General features: G+C 40.6%; 1 protein-coding gene across 24 annotated transcripts in view; it reads right to left on the bottom strand.

Moving 5' to 3' along the window:
* FMN1 (formin 1) overlaps window positions 1-27,682 on the bottom strand; it is a 433,864-nt gene that overhangs the window by 103,805 nt on the left and 302,377 nt on the right. For 22 of the 24 annotated variants that reach the window (XR_012022366.1, XR_012022361.1, XR_012022362.1 and 19 more), the window contains one exon: window positions 9,149-9,241. The exons of 1 other annotated variant lie outside the window; for it this stretch is intronic. Coding sequence is in view for 13 of the 23 variants with exons in the window: in XM_072808317.1 (XP_072664418.1) it covers window positions 9,149-9,241 (93 nt within the window). In the remaining 10 variants the exon portion in view is untranslated. Of the gene's footprint in view, window positions 1-6,752; window positions 7,365-9,148; window positions 9,242-27,682 lie in introns of those variants that run through there. One more of the 24 variants, XM_072808321.1, reaches the window with a different exon arrangement.

Below are 27,682 nucleotides of genomic sequence, written 5' to 3'. Positions count from 1 at the left end.
CAAAACCAGCAGTAGGTGGGCACTAGTAATACTTTAATACTTAGACGGTTAAAGGCCTTACTCAAAGTTAGAAAAGTCAATTTAAGGTATAGCCCCTGTTCCACTAACACAGCTTGGTCATGTAAGTTTGGAGCTGTTGCAATGGGCACATGTGTATGCATGTCTGTCTAAATACCTGCTGCTCCAGAGAAGACCCATTAAGAGTTAATAATACTTATCCTACTCTTTTCTCCAAACCAAACCACCACCACCTCTTCCACTTGCATGTAGTTCTGAGACACTGCTTAAAAACAGCAGATAAAGCCTTTCTTTCAAAAATTACAGGTAAGGCTTAAAATACATACATCCATTGGGGAGGTCAGATCCTGAAAATCCTCTTAAGATATAAACGAATGATGCTGGTGCTACCCTGTGGTTAGGTTTAAAAGCTGGCCTGTGTCAGGGTAATCTGAAATGCAAATCCCTATACTCTCACCCTGTATGTTCAAGAAACAGTTCATTGAAAGACCTAACATACTGGGGCACCTGGGTGGCTCAGTGGTTGAGCCTCTGCCTTTGGCTCAGGTCGTGATCCTGGGGTCCTGGAATCGAGTCCCACGTGGGGCTCCCCACAGGGAGCCTGCTTCTCCCTCTGCCTGTGTCTCTGCCTCTCTCTGTGTCTCTCACGAATGAATGAATGAATGAACGAATAAATAAGTAAATAAATAAATAAAATCTTTTAATAAAAAAGATTTCAAAGAGGCCTCTTCAAGGACATTTCAGTTAGAGCATCATAAGAGTGTGACTGAACCATGAGCAAAATGAGTGATGGCAGTCTAAGTCCAGAAGAAAGAACTTGAGGGACTTTAGTGTGTGTGCATGTGTCTGTGCTGGGAGGACTCCATTGTCCAGAGCTGCTGTGGGAGGATGTTGAGGAGGAGACTGTGAGGCATGTGCATATGTAACTTTATTAGATGCTGCTAAATAGACCTCATGAAGGGAAGGAAGGAAAATACAAACAGAGCCTGAAATTTCCTTCTGAGTGGTCCAGTCCAGCCCTCAGTGGAGGGAAAGAGTCACTGAATAAGACCACTTCATTTCTAATTCCTCAGAAATTGAACAGGAAGGGCTAGATTCAGCAGACTAAGGGATCTCAACGGGTACCACAATGGGAAAATCTGAAAAGGAAGCAGTCTTTTTTTTTTTTTTCAAAGACTTCATTCATGAGAGTCAGAGAGAGAGAGAGAGAGAGGCAGAGACACAGGCAGAGGGAGAAGCAGTTGCTCTGTGGGGAGCCCCATGTGGGACTTGATCTCAGGACCCCAGGATCACCCCTGAGCCAAAGGCAGACCGCTGAGCCACCCCGGTGCCCAGGGAAGCAGTCTTAAAGACAAAACGTAAGTGCAAAGTACCATAGAAAGTTGTTTGTTTTAAGAAATTAGTTGTTTGATATTTTGAAGATGTACACATTGATTAAAAGATTTATGAAAAGCCTCCATGCCACTTCTGAACCCCGTCCATCCATTTCCTATCCACTATATAATGAACTTGTCTGGGCATTTTCAGGGGTAATATTCTAACTATTTAACAACAGCCTGGATACCAGCTAAACAGGACAACTTGCATGGTTGATACTATTGCCAGATTAATTTATTATTTGTCCTTGGAGATTTTTTGTTAAGTAGCATTCATTTTTCTTTTTCTTCTTTAGATATAATGGTAATATACCTCCTCTTCTGACCCTTGTTTTCCACTTAACATATACCTTAGAGAGTTTTCCTGTCTATACATAAAGACATTTCTCATTTTTTTTAAGCAGATGCTAGGTATTCCACCGTCTGGAAGTACCATAATTTGACCATTTCATTACTCATGGTCATTGAAGATGTCACCAATCTTTTGCCATTACAAACAATGTCTCAATAGGTAGCATGGTACAGAAATCACTTTGCATGTGTAAGATCTGAGGGTTTGGGCCTAGAAGTAGAACTGACAAGTCAGAAGGCATGTGCACATGGAGCTTTATTAGATACTGCTAAATAGATCTCCACATGGATCACAACAATTTATACTTTCACAAGCAATAGAGGACAGAGGTTTACTGTACTGTGCTGCCAAGGGGAGTCTGTTATCAAACTTCTGTGACTTTGCCAGTCTTATAAATGAAAAATGGAATTCCAATGTAATTTCTTTTGGACTTCTTTTATTTTGAGGGCAATATCTTCTCATATGTTTGAAGAGCAGTTTTTGTCACTTTTCATATTATTTGCCTTTGTATTGAATGTTGGTCTCATTTCTTAACATTGTCTCATAGCTCTTATGTATTAGGTACACTGATTTTCTATGATATTCAGTTTTTCAGTTGAGAAACTGAGGCTGACACAGATTAATTTTTATTATAATAAGGAAGTATATGGTACTTAATGTTTTATTGAGCTTGAAATGAAGAATAGATTGAATTTTATCAAGTGCCTTTTTTAGCATGTAAAGAGATGATCATACGTGTTTTCTTATTAGAGTTATTAACAGTGATGATTTATGTTAATAGACTTCTCAATATCCTATCATCTTCACATTGTGGGAATAAGCTCCCTTTGGTCATGAAATGTGCTGTTATATTTAAAAATTTTAAACTGTGGTGAGATTGATCTGTAGTTTTCCTTCTTCTGGGGGTGGGTGGGTATAATCTTTTCCAGGTATTTATATCAGTATTATACACACACAGAACTAATTTAGACATTTTTCTTCTTGTGAAATTTTCATTGGAGAGAAAGGAAAAGTAAAAGAGAATTAGATTTTTTGGAAAGACAGCTTACTGGATGTTTGGCCAAAAAAGAAAAATTGAGTAAATTAAATATACAAAGGTGAGGGGTGAGTATGGAGGGAGAGAACAGAGAAAGAGAGGGAGGAAGCAGAGAGAAGCTAATGTTGGGATGAGCAGAATGGTGCTCTTTGTAGAAATTTATGGGAAGGAAAAAAAACCAAAATAAACTGATTCAAACTAACCTTTTCAGAAAACACTCTACTTAATATTTGATAAAATAGTAGCTCCACTTTCCAAAGATTATTGCTGTGTTACTTTGGTAACTCATAAATCACAACAGACTCTCTTAATTTGACCATTGATGTTATTTGGAGCCATCCCTGGTCCTTTTTTGAAAGTGAAGTGTACAAGAAGATGGTTTGTTCTACAGAGAGTGCACATTCTCCCGGTTACACCATCCAGATCATTGGTCCTTCCTGTTCTCTATAAAAAGCCTGAATATGCTAGGGGTTGAAGAGATTAGTCTATAGTTTGAGTTTCAGTTAGGGACCTTGTCAATCTAAACTAAGTATTTATTAAGAAGGGATTATATGCATATTTGTGACATAGAAGGATGTTTTGATATCCAGGAGGTTTGACCACAGATGTGTGTTGTAGACCAAAAGTGCATCTCACCAAATTCTGGCATGATTTACCAGTTCTGAAAGAATTTAAACAGAAAACTCACAGAGTAAAAATCAAACAGCTTCCAGGCCCTTTATAAGAACCAGGCTGTTTGTTCATTAATTCCACAAATAATTATTAACACCTATCATGAGCTACACTGAGCCTCCATTCTGCTGGGATGACAAAGTGAATAGGACCAGATAGTCTCAGCCATCATGGGGTATTCAGCTTTTTAGGTAATCCTTTTTGTATTCAGTGCAGGAAATCAGAGTTGTTTTGTTTGTTTTTTAGTTTTGTAAAATTTATCTATTTACTTTTTACCAGAAAAGTTTCTTGACATAAAGAATACCTCTAATCTCAGCTGGTCAAAGAACCTCGGAAGATAATTTGAGACACTAGGACTAACATGGCTCATTCAGATTCATTTTGATTTGGTTCCACTCATGGATGCCAGCTAAAACTAATGCAGAATGAGATCAGGCCAAGTGTGGGAGAGTGCTGGTATTAGCATCAGTTTAGGTTCCAGCCCTCCCTGCCAAAGCTATAAATACAAATGACCAATTTAACAGCATGCAAAGACCACCTACAAGATCTATACCCAGGATCTAATCAGTTGCTCTGCGCCTTCTTTCAATTACAGGATCCCTGCCATGTTTATGGGGACCTTTAATGTGAGCATCACATTTTTGAAGGCCATATCATTATGACTACGTTAGATCTGAGGGTGGGAAAACATGAGCTCAAGTAATGCTCTCACAGTTACTCTGCGCTGTGCTGTAAATTGGCAGCAACAGAGCCTACTGTGGAAAAGAAAAATCATGTAAGGAAAAAGGCTTAGATACCATGGATTGCAACTCTGAAGGATGGAGGCATTAAAATTACTTTCTATTCTGCATAGGAAATGAAATTAGTTAAGAACAAGTACCACAATTTTGTCAAGTAATGCTATTTAAGGGCATTTTGAGAAGGGAAGAATGATACAAAGACAAACACATCATCCCCCCTTGAGTGTGGCAACAGGATATGATTTACAAAAGAAAAATTAAATCATCATGGTTGTTAGAAGAACTGAATTGCAGCTCATATAAAAATTAGACTATGAATCAACTGAGTCACCAAACACATATGTGACTTCTCAGGAATAGAGCACTCCATTGCTTAAGACTTTATGAGTGATAAGAATTCTAATAGAAAACTGGCTTTCCTGCCAAATACTCAAATATTATGAAAGTATGGAAGTATCTTTTCTCAACTATAGTTATTATATCCTGTGATTAGAAACTCTACTACTACTGCGAGTTCTCGTTTTACACCCTTTCTTTGGGCTTTCTCATTCATTTCTGTGACTTGAACTTCTACCCTCTATGATAGTCTCATGAACCCAATATTCTCTACCAGGATGTCTCATATGTAGGTCAATTATTACATTGTTTTCCATCCCAAATCTGGTTCTCCTCATCAGTATCAAGCCAGTTATCCACACAAGAAAACTCCTGTTTCTGTACTTCGATTGGGTTATCTCGTCCTATAATTCCTAAAAGCTTTATAAATGTGTCCCTTCGTTATTTTTCTGCGATTGCTTTTGTTCTTACCATCATTTGCCTGGACCACTGTAGAATAACTCAATATACTGCCTCTCTTTTACTATTTCAACTCTTCATATTACTCTTGGTTATAATGTATTTGTCTCTTTTTTTTTTTTAAGTATTTTTTATTTTTTAGAAGGTTTTATTTATTTATTTGAGAAAGAGAAAGAAAAAGTGCAAACACAAGCGGGGGAACCAGAGAGGGAGAGGGAGAAACAGGCTCCCTACTGAGCAGGAAGCCCCATGTGGGCTGGATCCCAGGACCCTGAGATCATGACCTGAGCTGAAGGCAGATGCCTAACTGACTGAGCCTCCCAGGAGCCCCTAATGTAGTTCTTAACCACAAAAAGCAAAGGGATTCCATGCACCATAACAAAACAAATGCAATGTGACCATGTCACTCCCATACACACTACTTTTCAGAGGCTCCCAGTTGCCTATAAGACAAAGTTCAGATCGTTTAGCAAGTCATATAGTGACTCTCCTCCCCTTTTTGGTATTGTGTTCTTCCCATATGCCCTGTGATCTAGCCACACCAAGTCTCTTGCCATTCTCCAAATACTTCATGTCTTTTATCCTGAGATTTGCAGTGTTTTCCTCTGCCTGGAATGCCCCTAACCTGTCTGCTGAGAATTCCTAATCTGCAATGTCCTCGTCCACACAACAGGTTGATAATAGTGCTGATTCCAGAGGGTTGTCATGAGGACTAAACAAGAAAGATCTTCTCCCCAGAGTGTCTGGGGGTACAGCAGTACACTGCAAATGTGAGCTACCATCCACTGATCTGCTGTCACTGCCATCATTATCAGTATCTTGGCATTAATTTTTTTTTTTTTTTGTCAAAACTGAATAAAAACATCTCCTTTGTTGAAAATCTTCCCTGAGTTACCTGGAAGTGTTAGGCACTCCCCTCCTTGATTCTATATGCCTCATTATGGTAGCATATTATATCAACTTCCAATTTGATGGGATTTTCATATTTTAGCACCTGCTTTTGGGGGGTGCATCTTATGATCTATGACATATTGTGGCTTAATTGCCAGCAATTTTTCTTTCTTAGTAGTACTTGTAATAATGATGTTTCTTACAATGAATGGCATATTTAGATGAGATACTATACTTAAAACTGTATAATTGCCATAAAAATTTGATTATCCAAGGGAGATAGTGCATATTTATGGTGGAAGGAAAATCCTTTCCTCAGTAAGACATCTACATAAAAAAGATACTACTGTTTAGAGTTCCATAGCAGCCAAGAGACATTCCATTTGTATATTCTGCAAAATGGCAAACCCCCACCCATCAAACCACAGAGGAACAGCTTGATGAAGTGGTATCCACCCCTACCTGTTAGCCGAACAACAGCCAGGACCAGAGCAAAAGTGGGGAGGGCTAGCTCCAGAAATTCCATTCCAGTAACCTAGGCTTTAAGCTGAGCAAGAACATGAAGAGGGGAGTGTAGGAATGGAATGAGATGAGAATGAGTGGAGAAAAGGAATGAGATAAGAAAGGCCAAGCGACCATGTGTCTAGACTAATATTGCTAATAGAAATAAATGGTGAGCTGCCATTTTAAATTTTCTAGTAGCCATACTTAAAAACTAAAAGAAACAGGTAAATTAATAATAATACCTTATTTTATTTTATTCATTTTTTTTAAAGACTTTATTTATTTATTCATGAGAGACACAGAGAGAGAGAGAGAAAGAGAGAGGCAGAGACACAGAGGAGAAGCAGGCTCCATGCGGGAAGCCTGATGTGGAACTCCATCCCCAGTCCGCAGGATCACTCCCTGGGCCGAAGGCAGGCACCAAACTGCTGAGCCACCCAGGGATCCCCAATAATACTTTATTTTAAAACCTAATATATTCAATATATCATTTTATTGCATAATCAATATTAAAAAGTCAGAAATATTTTGTGTTTTTTCACACCTAGTCTTCAAAATCTGCTGTGTGTTTTACACTTAGAGTACATCTCATATTGGATCAGCCACATTTCAACTGCTCAATAGCATCATGTGGCTACTGCCTGCCATTTATATTGGACAGTACAATTCTAGACTGATTTTTTACCAACTCAGTTAAGTAATAAGATGATGGTAACAGGCTATTTCAATAGTGGCTCTTTCCACCACACAATATTAGGAATGTCTAAGCTTCCAATAATATTACATTTTATTTTTATATTTTAAAGTTCTGTGTAAGTGATAGCTTTCCTTTAAATTCTTTTTGTGCTTTGCTTTAGCTGTTTTTGTTTGAAGCATGAGTTGAGGTTATTTCTAACGTCCTTTCCCATCTTTCACTAGGTTGGTTCAGGGAGAACTGACTCCTTTATTCAGTTGGAGATCTTTTCCCAGTGAGACAGTCCCTGAGAAGGAAGAAGGAGTGCCTGAGATATAGCAGTCTCTTGAATAAACACCGTTCCTTTTTTTTTTTTTTTTTTTAAATTTAAGTAGGCTCCATGGAGAGCTCCAACATGGGGCTTGAACTCACAACCCTGAGAGTAAGTCGTGCTCCACTGACTGAGCCAGCCAGGCACCCCTGAATAAACATCTTTGAAGATACACTGAATGGTGACCTAAGCTGGACAACATAAGTTCTCAATCTGCACTGCATACTGGAATCACCTGGGAAGCAAATCAATAATGCTAATGCCTGGTCACACCCCTGGAGATGCTGATAGGAAGTCTGGAGTTTGGCCTGGATATCAAATGCTTAAAAAGATCTCCCCCAGTGGATTCTAGTGTACAGCAAGGATTGAGAATCACTGCTGTAGGGTATTTCTAGAAGATTTTACTGCGGCCACACCCTCGCTGACATAAGGTCCAGTTTGCCTCAACTCGGTTTCCTCTTTCAGAACAGACCAGAAGTTTCTTGAGAAACCTAACAGAGAAGCAAACACGTAACCCCAAACAGTGATTTGCAAATTCCTTTTTGCAAGGCACTGAAGATTTTCAAGGTTCTAAATCTATTTGTACTTCTTCTTTTTCCAACAACAACAACCAAAATTAAGATTCACTACATAAGTTTGAAGATGCTAGCTGGTTTATTTTTTATTTTTTATCTTTTATTTCTTGCTAGCTGGTTTAAAGAGAAAGGAGGATAAAGCCATTATAGTACACAGGCTGATAAAACCTACCTATATACAGTGCAGAACTATCCAGATATAGAACAATAACAAAAATTAAAACAGAATCTAAGCACATATGAACTTAATTTCAAGTTAATTCTACAAATGCCAAAAGCAGAAATTATTGATTGGGGGTCAGCAAAAGGAAATCCTTCCTGCTTTTTCTTCAGGCCATTTAGGTTATATTTATCTGGCATAATCCTGAAGCAAATACATCTATTTTGATAAATCACATATACAGCACACCTAATTTTAGTCACATAACACATAAAGGTAAGTAGTATCACTGCTCTTAAGATGGCATTTTATCTGATGACATTGCTTCCATCATATATGAGGTTCAGCAGTAAAGAGAGGACTCCTGACTTCTGCTTCAACACAAACAAGCCATCATTAAGGATGAGGGGGGCAGTGATCTCTGCACCAAAGGAACAGCTGGAATGGAGTTCCTCTGACTCATGGACTGAGAATTTTCCTGCCAATTCCCAAGGTGGTTTGGCCATACTTTATGGATTCCCCCTGCTGAAATGGTCTTTTGTTGATGATGAGATATTATGTGGCCTTATTAATAAGTAGAAAGAGCATGTTAATACATCTCCAAAGGTTCCTACATGTATTTCCTCTGACCTCCTAGCAAAGACAAAAGCTCCCTCTAACTACCTTATGCTTTTTTTATTGATATAATTGACATATAACATATTAGTTTCAGATGTACAACACAACCATTTATGTGTATATTGCAAAATGATCATCACAAGAAGTCTAGTTAATATCCATCACCACATATGGTTACAACATTTTTTTCTTATGATGCAAACTTTTAAGATCTACTCTCTTCTCAACTTTCAAATATACAATACAGTATTATTAACTGTAGTCACCATGCTGTACAATACATTCCCATGATTTATTTATTTTATAACTGCAAGTTCATGCCCCACACTTATTTTTGTTTTACATAGTAAGCTGGAATGGCGGATATTTCAGAGTTTCATGTATGCACACCTGATGCAGTTCCCTACCTTTCTGGAAGAACTCTTCTAGTTTGTCCTTGAAAGGCTGGAGATACTCCTTTGGTGATTCCTTGCATACTATGATCATTTGTTTCTCACTTGCTGTGAAGAAAAGTTTGGAATTAGATTTCCTTAAGAATATGTTATTTGTGGAGCTTGTGCTCTGTGCTATGTTCTTCGGTATTAATTGCGCGAAATCCTTATCAGTCACTGTCAAAATTCCGGGGGAAAAAAAAACAGAAACAACACAACAGACAAAAAAGGTTAGCTCATTCCATACCTTTCTTCAGGAACAAAGAAATATACCACCTTTGACTTTCATTTTAGAGTTGCAGAAAGACCTCTAACTTGGGAAAGGAAAAGTAGTAGGTTTTTGGGTTCTCAAAAATGAAGAGGCAAAAACTACTGAATTCCTAGCGATTTAAAGGCCCTGATCCTCTTTGGATTCATACTTCAGAAACAGAGCTTGAATAGATTTTGCAGAAATTTCTAGGCATCCCACATCCCAGCAGGAGGAGCAAGCCTAATTCAGGTAGGACTGCATCTCTCTCTTCACACTTCCCATTCACCCAGCCTTCCCACGAATACTCCCCTAACACATGTGAAATTGTTTTACATGTGATTTACCTCAGATAGAATTTCTAATATATAATATGTCACTTATAATAGATTGGTTTTATGACAACCATGCCCCCTCAAATCAGATAGTTCTGATTTGGTAATACGGAAACCATCCTAACCCAAAGTTCACCAACACAGTGGGAATGGCTGGAAGTATCATTTACTGAGATGGGGAATAGTGGAAAGTATGATCTTTTTGCTGCCTTAAGAGAGGAGATCAAGGGTGAACTCTGAGGCTTGTTACAACTTCTTTGGTCCGTGTGAATTACAAGGCAAAATCGTTCACTAAAACCAAAGTACGGAAGATACAAGACAAGATAAAACCATGAATGGGTGCTCTTTGCTAACTAAATTCAAACTCTAGGTCCTTTCCATTATGGAAAGGCCATTTAGGTTATTTCTACCTTTCAGCTCTACTTCCCACATATATTTGACCAACCAAACCAAAATTCTGCAATGTCTCCAAATTACATCAGCCAACATTCCCAGTTCTACATCTGCATGTGGTTCTCTGCCCATTCTGTTTGCCTCTCATCCATACTTACCAGCATTTGACAAAGTCCCACTCATCCTAAAAAGTCTCTTTGACATGCTTCCACCACCACAAAGCCCTTTCCAATCCAAAGTTTTTGCATTCTTCAAATATCTCTAGTACCTTCTGTATAGTATTTGTTTTATTTTTTTAAGTTTATTTATTCATGATAGACACAGAGAGAGAAAGAGGCAGAGACATAGGCAGAGGGAGAAGCAGGCTCCATGCAGGGAGCCCGACGTGGGATTCAATTCCAGGTCTCCAGGATCACGCCCCAGGCCGAAGGCAGGCGCTAAACCACTGAGCCACCTACGGATCCCCCTCTGTATAGTATTTATGTTTTACCTTTTATTATATTAATCTGTGCACTCATATTAATCCCTGTGAAGTCTTCATCCAGGTTTCATTTACTTGTCTCCAAACTTCTCCAGAGAGCTCCATGCATATCTGGCCAAACTATATGATTTCCTCATCTAAACTACATTCTTATGTGAAGGAAGGTTAAAAAAATTTAGCAGTGTTGGCCCAGACTCAGAGTGGGCTTTCTGGGAGTCTAGTGTGACCTCCACCTCTTTTCCCTCTCTCCTCCCTTTCTAGGAGAGGTCTGCTAAGGGTCCCAGTCTCTACTCTGTAAACACTGTGATTGTTCCAAGCTGATTTGAAAGGGCTCAGTCTCTTCCAAAGACTTCTCAAGACATCTATTACTTAATGGTGTAAGGCACAAGCAAAGCAGCAAAGGTGATCCTGCAGATTGGGTCGTTCTGCCTCTGCCTCTAGCAGGAGATTGATTAGAAACACTTTAAAGATGTTCTGCTTTCAAGAATTGGCATTTTTCAATGAACTTTCATGGTCACGTGAACTTTTCTGATGATATCCAGCTATGATTCTGAGAACACAGGCAGCCATATTTTTTAAAAAGCTGGAATTTCTTATAAATTGGGAAAATCTTTTAAATTCTTTCTTGAATATAGTAGCTTTTACTATATTCAAATTCCAACAATTCCATTTTTAGAGAACTGTTCTTCACAAACACAAATAATATATGGTAAAGGCATGCCCATACTTTGGTAATAGGACATAATTAAACCTAGGAAAATAATTTCTTGAAAGTCGCTTTTCCCTAGCCAAAGCAAAGCCAAAGGCAGAGGTTGTTTTCCCAAAACCAAAAGCAAAACCTCTACTTCTACCTGAATTAAAAAGATTGATCATTGTGGCTCTCTCTTCATCCTGGTTGTGGTGACAGGGCCCACAGGGTCCATCAAACAGCTGAGATTTTGTGAGGTCATGGAGTGGTGTGGTAAAGGGATTGTGGTGGAATCAAGTCCCATCCAGGCTTGGGTGGGATGTGGCTTGTTTCTCTCTGCAAAACGGGGACACTCCCCCCTTAACTGATGTGATATCAGAATCAAGTGAGATAATGCACATAAAATGGTTTGCACAATGGCTGGCACTGGCAAGAGGCCTCAAAAAGATTATTTGTTATTTTTGTGGTTTAGTAAAATTGGCCAGAAAACACGCCACAACTAGGATGGCAAGGGAGTCATGGCTGAGAATCAGTGACTACAAATGCAGCACACCATATTTAGGGAAACATCCTTCCCATGCAAATCTCCTGTTTAAAACACAGGGGTGATATTTTCTGTTCTCCTGCTGAAGTCCTACCACCCACTGTCAGGATTCACTGAAGAAACTGCCAAGAAAGATGAAGCAGGTATGAAGCAAGAGCCCTACATGTCTGAGCCTCACGGTTCTGAAATCAGAAATGAAGCCAGCGTGCATGGGAGCAGCATCTCTGCTGTGCTCAGAGGGTCTCACTGCACCCCGAGAGGCCTGGCCTCCCATGTGGCCTGTTAGAACGAAACTTCTTTACGTGATCAGAGCAGATGGCTGCCCTCTGACCGACCCTCTGACAGTCTCAGGCCAGTGGCATGTCCAGTGGCCAGGCAAGCTCACCCACTCCCACTCATTCACTTGGCTTATCCGAGGTGCTTTCTGGCAGACAAATGGGAGACCTGAAGATGAATTAATGATGACACCAGAGACTGACCATGAACAAAGAACAGAGGTCACTGACAGATCCACAAATGTCTTTTATAGTCCAGCCAGAGGGGGCGTATTCAATATCCCTAGACCACCAAGGTCGCCTGGGACACAGTCTGTGCCAGGAGTTCCAATGTTTAAAGCCAAAGTCGCCCTACATTTCTCTTGTTCGTTATCTATTACACTTTTGGCAAAAGTAAAAATATATTGATTCCTGAAGTTAGCTACTAAATGGTGATTGTGAGAAAGATTAAATATTGAAAACCAGAACATAATGGAATAACAGATACTAAATTGAGAGAGTTATTTTAACTCATTGAAAAGTTAAGTGCTTGTGAAGCATTTTAGGGAAAGATATGGACTTGAAAGTTTTAAAATTTCAGATATTAGACTGTTAAGGTCATAGGTGATTCTCTCTCTCTCTCTCTCTCTCTTTTTGTTACCTAAGAATAAGGAATAAGGTTTGATGGAGCCACTTAAAAAGCCTGGGTAGGTTACAAGAATATAGAGGCCTGGCCCAGGTACAACTAATCAAACCAAAGACATGTTTAATTGCTCAAATGTACACGGGCATCTTCTAGAACATGAAGCATGTTCCTCTGAGTTGAAGGACCTGTGGGTTTAGTGGAATCAGAATACATTTTTAGAAGAAAGGAGAGATTTATCTAGACTCTGCTTTTTTTAGTCTAGAATCCTCTCTTCTCTGCTTACCTAATTCCTACCTCACCCCCTCTAGGGCTCTGTGCCAGTTCTACATTTCCCTCAGTTTTACAAGATGCCCATGCTTTCCAAAAGCTGCAAGCTTCAAGGACCATTATGGAGGATTGTCGTAGAAACATACAGAGCTATGACTTAAGCAAATTTTTATTTATTTATTTAAAGATTTTTATTTATTGATTCATGAGAGACACAGAGAGAGAGAGAGAGAGAGAGAGAGAGAAAGAGAGAGAGAGAGAGGCAGAGGGAGAAGCAGGCTCCATGCAGCGAGCCTGATGCAGGACTCGATCCCAGGATTCTAGGATCACGCCCTAAGCTGAAGGCAGGCACTTTAACTGCTGAGCCACCCAGGTATCCCTTAAGCAAATTTTTAATTTTATCAATGGGGTTTACCTGAGAGATACAAATCAGAGTTAGATATAAAGGGCATAGAATGCCGGGTTGAGGAGTTTCTCCTCAAGGAATTCACTCAACAAATACACCAGTTCATCCAATATCCCCGTGTGTGCCAACTCTGTGCCACAATGTGTACTTGGTACCTGAGGATCTATCAGTGAAAAAACAAAACAAAACAAAACAAAACAAACAAACAAAAAAAACCAGAGTAAAATCTCTGCCCTCAAACATTGTAGCAAATAGGTCACCAACAACATCTTGTCCATGGGTAGGGCACAGGGTAATTTCTGTTTCTAGTAATTTGAACTGCATGCAAACAATGTGACTCATTATCTTCCACATTAATATCCTGTACTCTAGAGTCTCTGTTTAGTAATACCAGGGCAGTATAGTGTCCTTCCCTAGTGCTTCCCCTGTGAAACACACACACATAGAAAGACAAAGCTTTTAGTTTTCTACCTCCAAACACACTTTTATTAAAAGAAACTAAAAGCAAATTCAGAAATCAAAATCACAACATTAGCACAATAAATGTATGCAGATCTTTTTCATGATCTTGGCCTTGAACTGAATGGCTAGCGAATGACACAACATCCAATGTGTTAAAATAGTAAAATAAAACCAGCCTTTTGCCAGCTAAAATTGAGGGATTTATATGAAAGGGAAAAATTATATATAACACTGATAAAATATTGGGATGCCTGGGTGGCTCAGCGGTTAAGTGCCTGTGTTGGCCCGGGGCATGATCCTGGGGTCCCAGGATTGAGTCCCATATCGGGCTCCCTGATGGAGCCTGCTTCTCCCTCTGCCTGTCTCTCTCTCTCTCTCTCTCTCTCTCTCTCTCTCTCTCTCTCTGTGTCTCATGAATAAGTAAATAAGATCTTAAAAAAAATAAAACTGATAAAATATTAAGAATTTTAAAACTCTGGCTATTAAAGTAGGCCCAAAAGACAGTGTACTATTTTGTGGTTATTTTTTGCACTTTTTTTTTTTTTTAAGGCTACATGAAGGAAGACGAAGGCTTCAAGTTGATTTAAGTCAAACACAAATGATAAAAGCTTGAAATAAAAAATGCCTATTTCATGTTCCTGAGCTCTGATGCTAAATATGGGAGAGCATTTTAAGGCTAAGCATGGTGAGTGGTAAGTGGTATCAGAGAAAATCCTGGGGTGGGAGAAGTAGAAAATCTTTTTTTTTTTTTTTTTTTTTTTTTGAGAAGTAGAAAATCTAATCTAGAAGAGACCTAGACCTACTCCACAGGGGGCTGCTAGACACATTTTGCTAAATCTTCTCCCTACAGCCAAATTTCTGGGTTTGAATCAGACAACTGTGCATTAATGACCCCAGTGTGGACAACCTGTAGATATGTAATCAAAGGTGTTTACCTTTGATTCTTTACCCTTAGTTTGGGAATCCAGTTGATGTAACTATTATGCCTAAATCATTCCTTTTAGTGACTGTATTCATCCAAAGGAAAAAAGTCTGTATCCAGAGTGATCAAAAAATTTGGCTGAGCAACTGAGTAGTAGGAGTAAAACCATAGGCCTTATATGCATGGTACCTGGGTCAGAATGTTACTTCAGAACAATGTAGATCACAGACAGACTGACACACACCAGCACTGCTTTGTGCCTGTACATATACAGGGTGTAGGCCTTAAAAGCCGATTAGAACATTATGTTGAGTGAAGGAAGCCCATCACAAAGAACTACATATTGTATAATTCCATTTATAGGAGATGTCCACAATAAGCAAATCAGAGGAGCCACAAAGTAGATCACAGTTGCCTAGGGCCGGGAGAGGAAAGGATGGAGAGGCTGAGGGGGTGATGAGGTTTCTTTTTGGAGTAATGAAAACTTTCTAAAATTGTGGTAATGGATGCGTGACTCTGTGAATACACCCAAAAATCATTAGTTTTTACATTTTAAATGGATGAATTAGGTAGAATGTGATTACATCTCATAAAGGCAATTCTAAAAAAAAGCTAATTAGAAACTGAGTCTTAAGCTGGAACAATAATGAGCAGATAAGTGAAGAATATCCTATTTGTGCCTTTTTTTTTGCATGTAGTGATTTTTCAATTCTTAGATGTGACTATGTCTTCATTTCAACAGTTATCTTTATTAAACTGAAGTAGGAGATGAGTTTGAACTATAACCCGTATTTGAGAAATCAAACACACTAGTCTTTAAAAGGTACCAATAGGGATCCCTGGGTGGTGCAGCGGTTTAGCGCCTGCCTTTGGCCCAGGGTGCGATCCTGGAGACCTGGGATCGAATCCCACGTCGGGCTCCCGGTGCATGGAGCCTGCTTCTCCCTCTGCCTATGTCTCTCTCTCTCTCTCTCTGTGTGTGACTATCATTAAAAAAAAAATTAATTAATTAAAAAAAAAGGTACCAATAAACATTATCAAAATAAAAGACCCATTAAATAAATAGAGTCAAGACAAATCTAGCAAGATACTTAAAGAATCTGCTAACTTAAAAAAATTCAAACAAAAGCTTCAGTATTTTCTTGTGGTATAATGCTTATGTATATTAATCTATCTGTAGTATCTACACACATACCAACAAACAAAACTTCAAAAAATTGTCTTCCTTGAACTACTCTTAATCTAAAGGTACATTTATTTCTTCATTTTCCATACCCTTTATCAAGTGGGAAAGTTATTTAATACTTCTAAGTTTCTTGATGTATAAAGTTTCATAAGGACGAAACAAAATGTACACGAAAAACCCTTTGCATATTGAGCAGTAAAATGCCACCAGCAATATTCTTTACCCGTTTGAAATATTCAAACACTGCTAAGGCCAGTAAGATAACATACTGTATGCAGCTTTACCCTTTGCATTTCCAGTAACAAGGGAAAAATAACAACCACCCTACAAACTCTTTGAATTAAGTTGACATTCCTAGTATTTGTTTAGTAAATAGATATTATGTTATAAATACCCTAATCCTTTTCACAGCCAAATTATCTTTTAAAGATTGCTTAGGCTCACTTTTTCTATTTCTTATTCACTGAACACTTCCAGACCCATTGAAATTCATTTCATCCCAAGTATAACACTGAGAAAATGCTCTGAAGTCCCCAAGGAACCCATCCTACGCACAGTGCCCTCTTAATTTTCTTTTTTTTTAATATTTTATTTATTCATTAAAGACACAGAGGAGAGAGAGGCAGAGACACAAGCAGAGGGAGAAGCAGGCTCCATGCAGGGAGCCCGATGTGGGACTCGATCCCGGGACTCCAGGATCACACCCTGGGCCAAAGGCAGGCGCTAAACCACTGAGCCACTCAAGGATTCCCTTAATTTTCTTTTTAATCTCATTTTAGTTCATAGCCCAGCAGGATTCCACTTCGTTGAACAAATTTCTGCCCTTCCTAAAACACTTTTCCCCTAGCCCTGTGCCCCTGCTCCTGGATTTCCGTCTACCTCTGACCATGCTATCTTCTTTGCCATCTCATTCTTCTATATCCAACCACTAAACATAAAAGTTCTCTACCATTTCTTTTTCTCTCATGCTATGCTCTCTACCTCTGGAAAATCTCATGCAGGTGCAGGTAAACACTGCAGTAACCATCACCAGGACAACGACTCTCCCAAGGTGACAAGTCTAGACCATCATTTCAACTCCAAAAGAGCTCTTGAATCCATCACCTGCCACCAGGCTGCCTGAGTACCTTCTTACCTGGTCTTTCCACATGTACCCTTGCTTTCTTCTGATTTTTTCCCCACAGTGAAGTCAGTGCCCTTTATAAAATATACATCTGATTATACCAATCCCTTGCTTAAACCTGCCAGCGGCTTCCATTACTCCTAGAGATTGGTCTTTCCAAGGCCCTGCATGGGCTGGCTCCTGCTTACTTCCCCAGGCTCACTCTACTGTCCTGGCCACACTCTGTGCTCTAGCCACATGGCCCTCTCCCAGTTCCTCAAACATGATCACTTCCCTCGCACCATCAGTGTGTTCCTTCGCCAGTGACATTCTTCTTTACCTCTAGTGCCTCTAGTACCTCTAGTGGTTAGTTACTGTTCTGATCTCAGCTCAAAGGTCATTTCATCAGTATTTCTTTTCAACCCCTCACTCTATACTAATGAGGTGTGTTACAGTCTTAAGCACTGTATACTTCTTTGTAATTATTATTTTCATGGTTGGCCATCTCTTATTAGGGAGAGTGTATTTTGCATACTATTCTATCCCCAGCATGTATGATAATGTCTAGCCCACATGAAGAAATTCAATGAGTATTTGCTAAATAAATGAATAAACTACCAGATGAGTAAAGGGAGGTCTTATACACATGCAGTACAGATCTCAGTACCTAGATAGCACTTGGTTTCAGTATCACACGTACATTCACAGACATATATACACACAGGTACGTGAAAAATATATCTCTTTATATGTGTATGCATAATCCATGTAAATGCTTGTAGGGGTAGAGAAAGCACAAGTGGACTGGATATCATGCCATTTTCATTCACATTCATTCATTTAGATATGAGATACAGGTTTTTTTCAATCGCAAAAGTTAAATTCAGAGTTTTTAGACAGGACATAGTCATTATTGGAAACAAAAAATCTTTGATTAATTCTTGGGGTCAAGCACCCCACCATCCCCAGATGAGGGCTTCAGGGAAATGGGTGCTGTCTTCTATAACAGAATGAAAAGAGTCTGGGTCTCTTTCAGAAGGAGAGATGGAACAGAGAAAGGAGAGCAAGAGAGGAGTACATGAATGGTGATATCTGGCCCCTGGGACACCCCTATAGTTTCAATAAAGCCTCCTGAACTCACAGTGGTTGCTGTGAGCATGTGCTATGAATACTAAAGCAGGGGCTGAGCTTTATGCCGAGTTTGGACCTCACACAGAACAAAGACCCTTTACAAGGGGGTAGAGGTGCCCCCCATGCACCTCTCCAATCCTCTCGTCAAATCTTATAGATAGCTTTGTTTTTCTACAGAGATGAGATTTTGGAGTAAATTGTTCTTAGATCACAGGAGACAAGGTGGTTTCTAGCCCTACTGTGCATATACATGGGTTATGCAAATATCACGCATTCAAAATACCGAGTATCTGCAACAGGCTATTGTGTTAAATGTTGAAGGGCAAACTATTTAACCAGACCTATTGGTCATCTCTCCTCTAAAAATGGTCATAAGAATCTAGAAACAGAGACAAACAATGAAATCAACAAATTGTAATACACTGCAGTGTCATGGGACACTGCGTAGGGGCTTCCAACTCAGACTAGGGTTGGGAAGTGGTGGCCAGAGAAAGTTCTCCAAAATAGATAACTTATGAGTTCAATTGCAAAGGTCAGGAGGAGTTAGCTAGCCAGCCAAGGAGAATGAAGGAAGAGGGAAGTAGTTTCTGAAAGAGGAAATATGATGAGTAAAAGTAAAGCATGATGGGAATGCATGTCTTATGGGATAAATTAAGTGGTAATAGTACGCCTGGACCTCAGGGACATACTGCTGTTCTTTTTCCCAGCTCTTTAGTGTCCTGTGGCTAGATTTTGATTCAAAGGAACTGGACTAATGGAATTGGATTCAAAGGAGCTGGAGCCACTCAGGGAAAAGGAGGTCACAAAGTGCCATAGAAGTAAGAGGCTTGTCATTTTAAGTAAGATGGTAAGGAAAAGTCTCACTGTGAAGATATTTGGCTAGAGACTTGGCCAGAGTAAGGGAGAGAGCCATGAGCCAGTTTGAGGGCAGTCAAGGGTGTTATTTAAGACATGTTAAGTATGAGATGTCAATTAGATACTCATATTATGTATAAAAGTTTAGGCTGCATGGCTGGGATAGAAAAATGTAGCCAGAGAAGGGGCTGTAGGACAAACCCTGGGCGCACACAGGCAGTGGAGGAGAGGCCAGCAAAGGATGGAGATGAGCAGCTGGATAAAGTAGGTGTATGGAGTCACATGATCTGAGAGGAACCCGGCACTGCAAGAAAAAAAGAGCAGTCAGCTCTGTGCAATACTGTTGAAAGGTCAAGTAGAAAGAGAAATGACTACTGATTCTAGCAACATAGAGGTCTCTGGTCGTCTCAAAAGCAGTTTCAGAGTCTGGAGGATGGAAGAAGGAAGCCGAATTAGGGAAGGGGGAGGTAGGTAGAGGCAGATTTCTATAGCCACTCATTTAAGAAATTCAGCTAGAGAAAATATGGAAAAATGAAGAAAATCTTTCCATCCAAGAAGATATTATCTAGAGCTACTCTGATCAAGAATGGGTGCTCCTTTCCCCAGAGGAATGCTGTGTAAAAATAAACCCACCAGGAAGCTTGAGCCCAGGGGAATCCCATGATGCTGATTCACTTCACAGAGGGAGGCTGCCCAAGATCACATTCACCTTAATGTCCCATGATCATGAGTATTCTCCATGAAAAAATTTAAGCAGAAGTGACAGGGCCAAGTGAGGACATGCCAACATGCTTTAGGACTTTTGGAAAGACTTGCAAAACTGGGCCGCTGACCACAGCCTCTGCACGGAATTGTCTGAAGCACTATTCAAAAGTCCCTCCTGTCAAACATCACAGCTGAGTCAGAATTTGCACTGTGATGATTATGTGGTTATAGATGCAGCCTGGGTCTGAGAGACATTAGTATGAAAGATATTCATTAATCACCCACCCATGACTAGGTCTAAATATAGATGGATTGGGCATGACTTGATTTATAGGGTGTTAATCGATCCATCCATTTATTTAAAAATATCCCTCCCCAAGGTTCCCATGAACATCAGAAGCTTAGACTGAAGATACCAACTCCAGAAGATCTCTTCAGACATGCATATATGTTAGTTAAAAAAAGAAAACACCATCGAAGAAGAATTCATTAACACCTTAGTGTAAATTTATTTCTCAGACTGGATTGAAAAGGCTAGGGATTTCAAGCAATAGACAGGGAAGCTGTGTTATAATAGAAGGAAAAGGCACATCAGTGAGGCTCTGATCTCCAAGTAGACTGTATTAACAGGCAGCCTTAGGCAGGCAGTCCCAAACACAAAGTTCCTGGGCATCTCAAGGACAAGGGAATGCATCTTGAGGAGAAGGACAGCAAGTCCCTTCTAAAAAATATTATGAAGGTAACACACATGAAGAAACATGAAAAATATTTACTCTCCCGAAAAAATAGTAGTAGTATGCCTTATTCTCACAGAAATTATGTTCTCAGTCAAGCCCTCAAATCAGGGAAATGGTTTCCCCATAGAAATGCTTAAGTTAGGGATGCCTGGGTGGCTCAGCTGATTGAACATCTGCCTTTGGCTCAGGTCATGACCCCGGAGTCCTGGGATCAAGTCCTGCATCTGGCTCCCTGCAGGGAACCTGCTTCTCCCTCTGCCTTTGTCTCTGCCTCTCTGTGTCTCTCATGAATAAATAAAATCTTTGGAAAAAAATGCTTAAGTTAAAAAGAACATCTCCTGGAGCCAAAATGCTTAGTACATGGTAGTTTTTACTAAAATTAAGTGACAGATTCTTTCATACATAGACTCTTGAAGGCAACAGGACTGCCTTGTAGAATTTAAGGAAATCAGTGAGGGGAAGAGGTAACAATGCTGCTCTTAGGACTATTTCCTTCCAGCAGGTCAATAGCTGGCTACAAGGAGACTAGTGATTAAGATACATAAACCCCATTAGCAAAAAGACAACCTGTTTCCACATGGCTCCACCAGGACAGCTGGAAGCCTTCCATAAGTGTCTCTGACCCCTGGGCCCACGTTCTCTTTTCAGCTTCTACTGTTTAGTCACATTAACCGTAATTTCCTACTCTGGAGAGTGTTTACATCTAGATAAACCATGAAGAAATTAAAATAAAAAAAAAAACAGAAGAAGAAAATGGAAAGGCATAAGGAGAAGAAAGAAAAGGATGGAAAGTTATTTTAAAACACACAACCTAAACTGGTGGTTGGATTTTGGTATCTATTCTTGGCTACAGGAATCACTGGCAAGGCATGAAGCTGGCAACTACCACTAATCAGTTTGCCACTGTTTTCAGATTTAATGCGATATTTGGCTCAGGCATTTAAAAAAAAAATCCCTATTCCAGCTAAAATATTTACACAGTCCTATGTGTCTCACTTAATGCCTGTTAAGCAATCATCTTTTAAAACTCCACAGACACTTGTAAATCTGTCGGGAGAATTGTGGCCTATAAACAAGGCTTCATATAAAGAGGGCTGTGCTGTCAGTTCACTAAGAGTTGGGACTTCTCAGAATATGTCTGAAAATGAAGCTAAAATTCAGAAATAGTTTAGAGCTATTTCTTGGGTGACAAAACGGCCAACGGACTGGCTGGCGGGCTGCTGTTAGTGGCGTTCCCGGGAAGCCTGCAGACACGGCCCTCAGCTAGTTAAAGTCTCGCTCCCCTGTAAACCTGTCACTGATCCTACCTCGCTGTTGAGTGACAGTGGCCCAGGGAAAGTGACTGGTCCAGTTAGAGAAGGCAGGGTAGGGAAGGCGAGCTGGGGAGGCCCGCCAGGCCAGGGGAGGCTGTCGTTGGGTTCTGTGGGTGCGTGGGATGCGTCAGGAGGGAGGGAGGCTTTTAGAGGAGAGGAGAAATGTAGGGCAGTGCTGAAGTGGGGGGGGGAGGCGATGGCTGAAATAATGACACAGAGGCAGTAGTCCCCCCTTACCCCCCTAGCGGAGAGGCTGGGCATAGCAGACTCCGATATGCCTATGGAACTCCCTAGGGTCTTCATCAGTCCTGAGGTCATGGGAAGGCGAGGGGGACCCCTGGTAAGCTACATCCCACTGGTCCGCGGAGCCCCGGAAATCTGTCCCTGGCTTCCAGATGAGTCAGGTACTTGTGACAGGACTTGGTTCACTTGTTCAGTTACTCCCATTAGATTAGCTGCCTCTTTACTTTCACTCCGTGTCACTGACTTCAGCACATTGTTGACTGTGATTCACAATGACCTGGATCACAGCTTTAGGAAAGACAATACGGGAAATGTATATAAACCAGCTTAGAAGCTTGGCTCCAGCTTAAATCATCCAATTTGAGGGCAGGGGTCTGGTTAGGGGAAGGATGTGTCCTGGATCTAGTCCCCCAAACTTGAGGTAGCAAATACTTGTAGATTCCTCTTCATGCTCCTACGATCAGGAAGGGGCTTTGCAAATATTTGTGCATCTGTGGATGAGCCGGAGGGCAAACTTGGCTCACCTTCACCCCTGTCCTACTGACAGCAAGTTTTAATCACTGTTCTTAGGGACAGATTCCTGTCCTTGAGAGAAATCAGAAGACTAAGTAGGGATGAACTTCCCCCCTAGAAAATGAGGGTGACACTTGCTCTTAGAATGTGTTTATAAATGACTTGATATTTCAGTTAGTTTATTTAAAATTAGCAGCTAACTCAGGGCTTTGAATAAATATTTGCTAGACAAATGAACTGACTGAGAAGATCAAACAAGGCCCTCATATTTTGGAGGGTTTTTTTTTTAATACCTGAAAATTTGATAGTGTTTTTATTATTTTTTTATTTATTTATTTAATTTATTTATGATAGTCACAGAGAGAGAGAGAGAGACAGAGGCAGAGACACAGGCAGAGGGAGAAGCAGGCTCCATGCACTGGGAGCCCGATGTGGGATTCAATCCTGGGTCTCCAGGATCGCACCCTGGGCCAAAGGCAGGCGCTAAACCGTTGCGCCACCCAGGGATCCCTGATAGTGTTTTTAAAGTTCATCAAAATAGTCAAGAAAAACAGTATAAAAACAATAGTCAAATTAGCAGTTTTAGCACATTAGCCATTATGGATTTCCATGAGCTTTATTCTTTTTTTAAGTTTTGGCACAGAAGAAGTTACTGGGTTAATGGTACCTGGTCATCCACAGAGAGTTGGACATGTTGCTGTTCATCTCTGTACCTGATAATTCCTTGAAAATTATACCAAGTTCTCAACTTGTATGACTGATAACAAATGGCTCTTAATGGCCAAAGGTGTCTTAGACCTTAGTCTGCCCTATATGTTTCATTTTATTCCTCACAAGAATTCTATGAGCTCAGTCCTTATGCTTTTTGGTAGGTAAGGGTGAGTAAAATTTCACAGATCTTAAGTGGGTGAGTCAGAATCTGAACCCAAGGATGTCAGACCTGCTGGCCTTGTGCTATACAGCCTCTGACCCCAACCACCCACAGGGGTGTTGTAGGAACAATGTGGAATACCCATGAAAGTGCTCTGCAAAAGGTAAGGAACAAAGGCAACAAAAGCTGAAAATCACCCAGTGCCACCCAGTGGGACCCCTTCATTTTACACGGAGAAACAGAAGGCTGAGGAGGTTAGCTGGAGGTCATGTGATTAAGTGGCACAGAGGAGACCCAGAGCAGGGCCCAGAGCTCTCAGGCAGGTCACTGGTCTCTCCACAGGTACCTAAAGAGTAAAGTCACAGTCCACGACTTCTATCCATCCGTAGACCTGTTCTGAGGCCAAGAAATCTAGGAAGAAATCTGGAAGAGATAAGGACATTGGCAAAAACTCCAATCTCCTTTGCTAGGGCTGAAGAGGTCTCCCTCTGACCTCACTCATTTCACTGTCTGACATGAAAAGAATCCACTTGTGGACTGTGAATCTTCCAGGGTCCAAGATACACAATTTACTTAGGCAGGAAAATATTTTGATATTCACAAACCCACCCACAAATCTATTTCTGTGAAGAAATGTGTTGACCCGACACAAGTTTATGGTAACATAGCGTGAGCTCTGGCTCAGTAATTGAAAGATCCAAGTTCTCTGCTGGCCATTCGGCTTTTTATCTTGGAGACCCACATTCTCTGCTTCGTAGGCCTGCCCTAAGCATGTCAGAGGATGAAGTTACATCCACAAGTAGGGTACCACCATGACAACTGCATCACTACCTTTTTCTTTTTACAAATGGGAATGTGAAAGGCACTTCCTTCATAAAGTTGCCAAATAAATGCTACTTTCTACTTATCCTGCCCCATTCCCACAGCATGCTGAAAGCTTGCAGCTGAAAGGCCACACTCTATGACTGTGAAAAAGCATTATTTCTGTAAATTTAAGTAGAAGCAGCTAAAATATTGTTGTCAAATATAGGTGGGAGAGAACAGTAGAGGCTAGGGAGACATGGCAACTCAGGGCAACTTGGTACTCAGGTTTGGGTCCTGGAACAGAAGGAGGACATTAATGGAAAACTGGTGAAGTCCAGAGAGATACGAAACTTTAGTTAATTGAAATGTGTCAGTGCCATTTCTTAGTTTCGATGAATACATCCCAAAAACGTGAGATATTGTCAAAATAACATCAGCACTGGGGAAAATGGATAAGGGGTATATGAGTATTCTCTATACTATCCTTGCAACTTTTCTGTAAACCTAAAGTTATTCCAAACTAAACATAAAAAGTTCATTTTGAAAAAAGTGTGGGAATGATGCTATATTTAACTGGTTTTACGTTAAAGATTAAGGGACCCAAGTATGATTTTCTATGATTCTTGAATTGGGCCAACTTTTCTCATTAACTGACCACACTGGCTAAGGGGTCTACTCTATACTGATGATGTCTAGGTGGTCTCAATGCCAGAATTTTTGAGGCATGGATTAATTCCAGAGCAGATTTTTGCCATTTAGAAAGAGAATACCTGAGATCTAAACTTGGTATAATTTTGCAGTTAACTTTTATATCCTATATCCTGTACATGGCCAGAATTCCAGGGATTCTTAGATGTTCAATGAACAAAGTCTAGGGCAGAGACCAGTAACTCTCACTGAGTAAAGAGAACTGTTGAAGACACTGGAATAGCATAGTAAGGATCATCTTAGAAATTCAGAGTTGAAATTCACTTTCAAAATCATCTAGCACAACTCCCCTTCCTAATGTCATCTATCCTACGCAGCTATTGTAACACCGTTTCTGATCGGAAGTGGGTACAACACCCACTACCTCTCATGGCCATGAGTTCTCCCTTTGTACAATTTTATAATATATCTCCCTAAGGTTTCTACCTATTTGTATCCGATTGACATCTTCGCCCATAAGGAAATAATCTAATTTTCCATTAATAGCAAGGTCAGCAATTACCAGAAGTTGAGTCTTTTCTACCACTTATTAATTGGCTCACTCATCCACTTAACTCTGTGGCAGGTATTGATTGACACCGTAGATATAAACACTGAAGAGGTCATTAGATTTCTGCCCTCAAGGAGCAGGGGAGGAGGGAAGGTAGGGAGATATTTACAAATAAATAGGAAACCATAGCACTATCCAAACAGGGAGTCCTGATGCAGAGCTCACTGTTCACAGAGCTGCTATAGTCTGGGTGACTGGGGAAGCCTGGAGGTATGGGAATATCTAAAATCAGGACATTCGAGGCAGAATGAATAGCTGCTGCAAAGGTCCCAAAACATAAACAAGCTTATTGGGTTGGAACACAAAGTCCTGTGAGGCTGGAGCAGGTGGGGTGGCATGAGAAGTGACAGCAAAGGTAGCAGAGGTCCAACCATATAGAAACTTGTAAGGCATAGATGCAGGTTTTCAGGTTGGATTTTATTCCAAGAGCCACGAATATGAAACAAGGTGGCCTGACTTGTCTGATGAGCAGAGACTGAATTAAAGAGAGGGCATGCGTGGGAGCATGGGCCCTGGTGAGGGAAGGTGCTGCTTGGATGAGAAACGTGCTGGGGATGCAGAGGGCATTGAACAGACTCAAGGCTTGTCTTGGGGAAAGACTGAACCAGATTTGCTCTGGGACTGGATATCAGAAATGAGAGCATAAAGGGAGTCAGGGAAAAGTATTATTCATTTTGCTGATATTTTGTGTTGGGACTCCTTCATATGGCTCAGGGCTCTCCTTCAAACAACCCGCGAGGCAGGCATGGCAACTGCCTTTCTCCACGAGGGCACAGAGACACGAAGGGATGACAGGACATGTCAAGGGTCACAGAGCTTGCGGAGCAAGGATCCGAACTCAGGGCCCGTGACTCAGACCATTCCATGACAGTAGCTTTTCAGTGTTTTATACTTCTTGTCAGAGAAAAGTAAAACAAAATCATTTCTATTCATTGTGTTGATTTATAATAAAAGGTTGAAGTAGAGGGAGAGCTAAGAGGAGGACACTGGTGGGACATAACTCATCCTTCCCACCTAGAGATGTCACAACCTTGGCTTCAAAGGAAAACACAAGTCTCTTTTCCATTAATTAAATGAATGAATCAGGTTTCAGTTTCCGTATCCTCTCTCCTTTCTGTACGACTTGTCTTTGAAGGCATCCCATTTGGGAAATGGGTGACCTTTACCCACCACAACGCACTTAATTCAATGCTTTGCATCAAAAGTCACCACGCTGATCAACATTTTACACCCACTGCCTTTCTGAAATACTTACTACAAACCCAGTCCCTCATGTCTGTTTTGTTGAAATCACTTTACGAAAATAAATCATATCAAAGTTTTTTTTTATTGTTTCTAAAACTTTGCTTGCAAAACTAAATATTTTTAACACCATGGCAACATTGTCAGGACTCTGGCTAATGTATCCATCCCCATACCGGAGTCTGGGCTTAGCAAACTACTGCCTTGGACAAATGGGCCGCGAAGGTGGAAAGAGCTAATAAATTAGGCATGGTCAATAATCATTCAAGTCACGTCTTCTGGAGCTTCTTTCAAGGTGACGAATTAGCCACGCAGCCCTGATGGCTGATTCCCCTTGCTCCCTCCCAGGGCACACAGTGCACTTCAAGCAAACTGTGAATCCCATGGCTTCTGAATGAGTTTGGATAAAACCTCCCATGCCTCCCCTAGTACTTCCTCAGACATCTGCTCCTCTGACACCTCCAGTATCCTGGAGTTGGGTAGGAGAAGATGATCAGCTGCAGGGTTTCCATGGAGGTTCACGGAGCTTCAGGGATCCATCAGAGTTGCATGGCTGGTAAGACGCAGAACTGAATTTTTAAGATTGATTTTAAGTTAATTTCTTGAATCCCAAGCTAGGATGCCACAGAGATTTAAGTGTCACTTACAAATGCTTCAGTCTGTGGCTGTTGCCATGTTGGTATATTCATCAGAGCTATACCTGCACATAGTTAAAAGAACACATGTAGCCTTGTGTGTTGCAGGAAAAACAGGTTCCCATTTCCACCCACAATTGTCACCCCGTCCTTCCCTCCCCGGAGGCAGCCACTTGTGCGAATTTGACCTGATTACTTCAGCACTTAATTGCACGTCTCCAACAACTTCCTATCGGCACTCTTGTAGTTTTTTCTTTATGCAGCCCCGCA

Source organism: Canis lupus, chromosome 32 (assembly GCF_048164855.1).
Source record: "Canis lupus baileyi chromosome 32, mCanLup2.hap1, whole genome shotgun sequence".
In the NCBI taxonomy this organism is placed as follows: Eukaryota; Metazoa; Chordata; class Mammalia; order Carnivora; family Canidae; genus Canis; species Canis lupus.
Note: the sequence above shows the minus strand (reverse complement) of the source record. Positions and strands in the feature narration are given on the sequence as shown.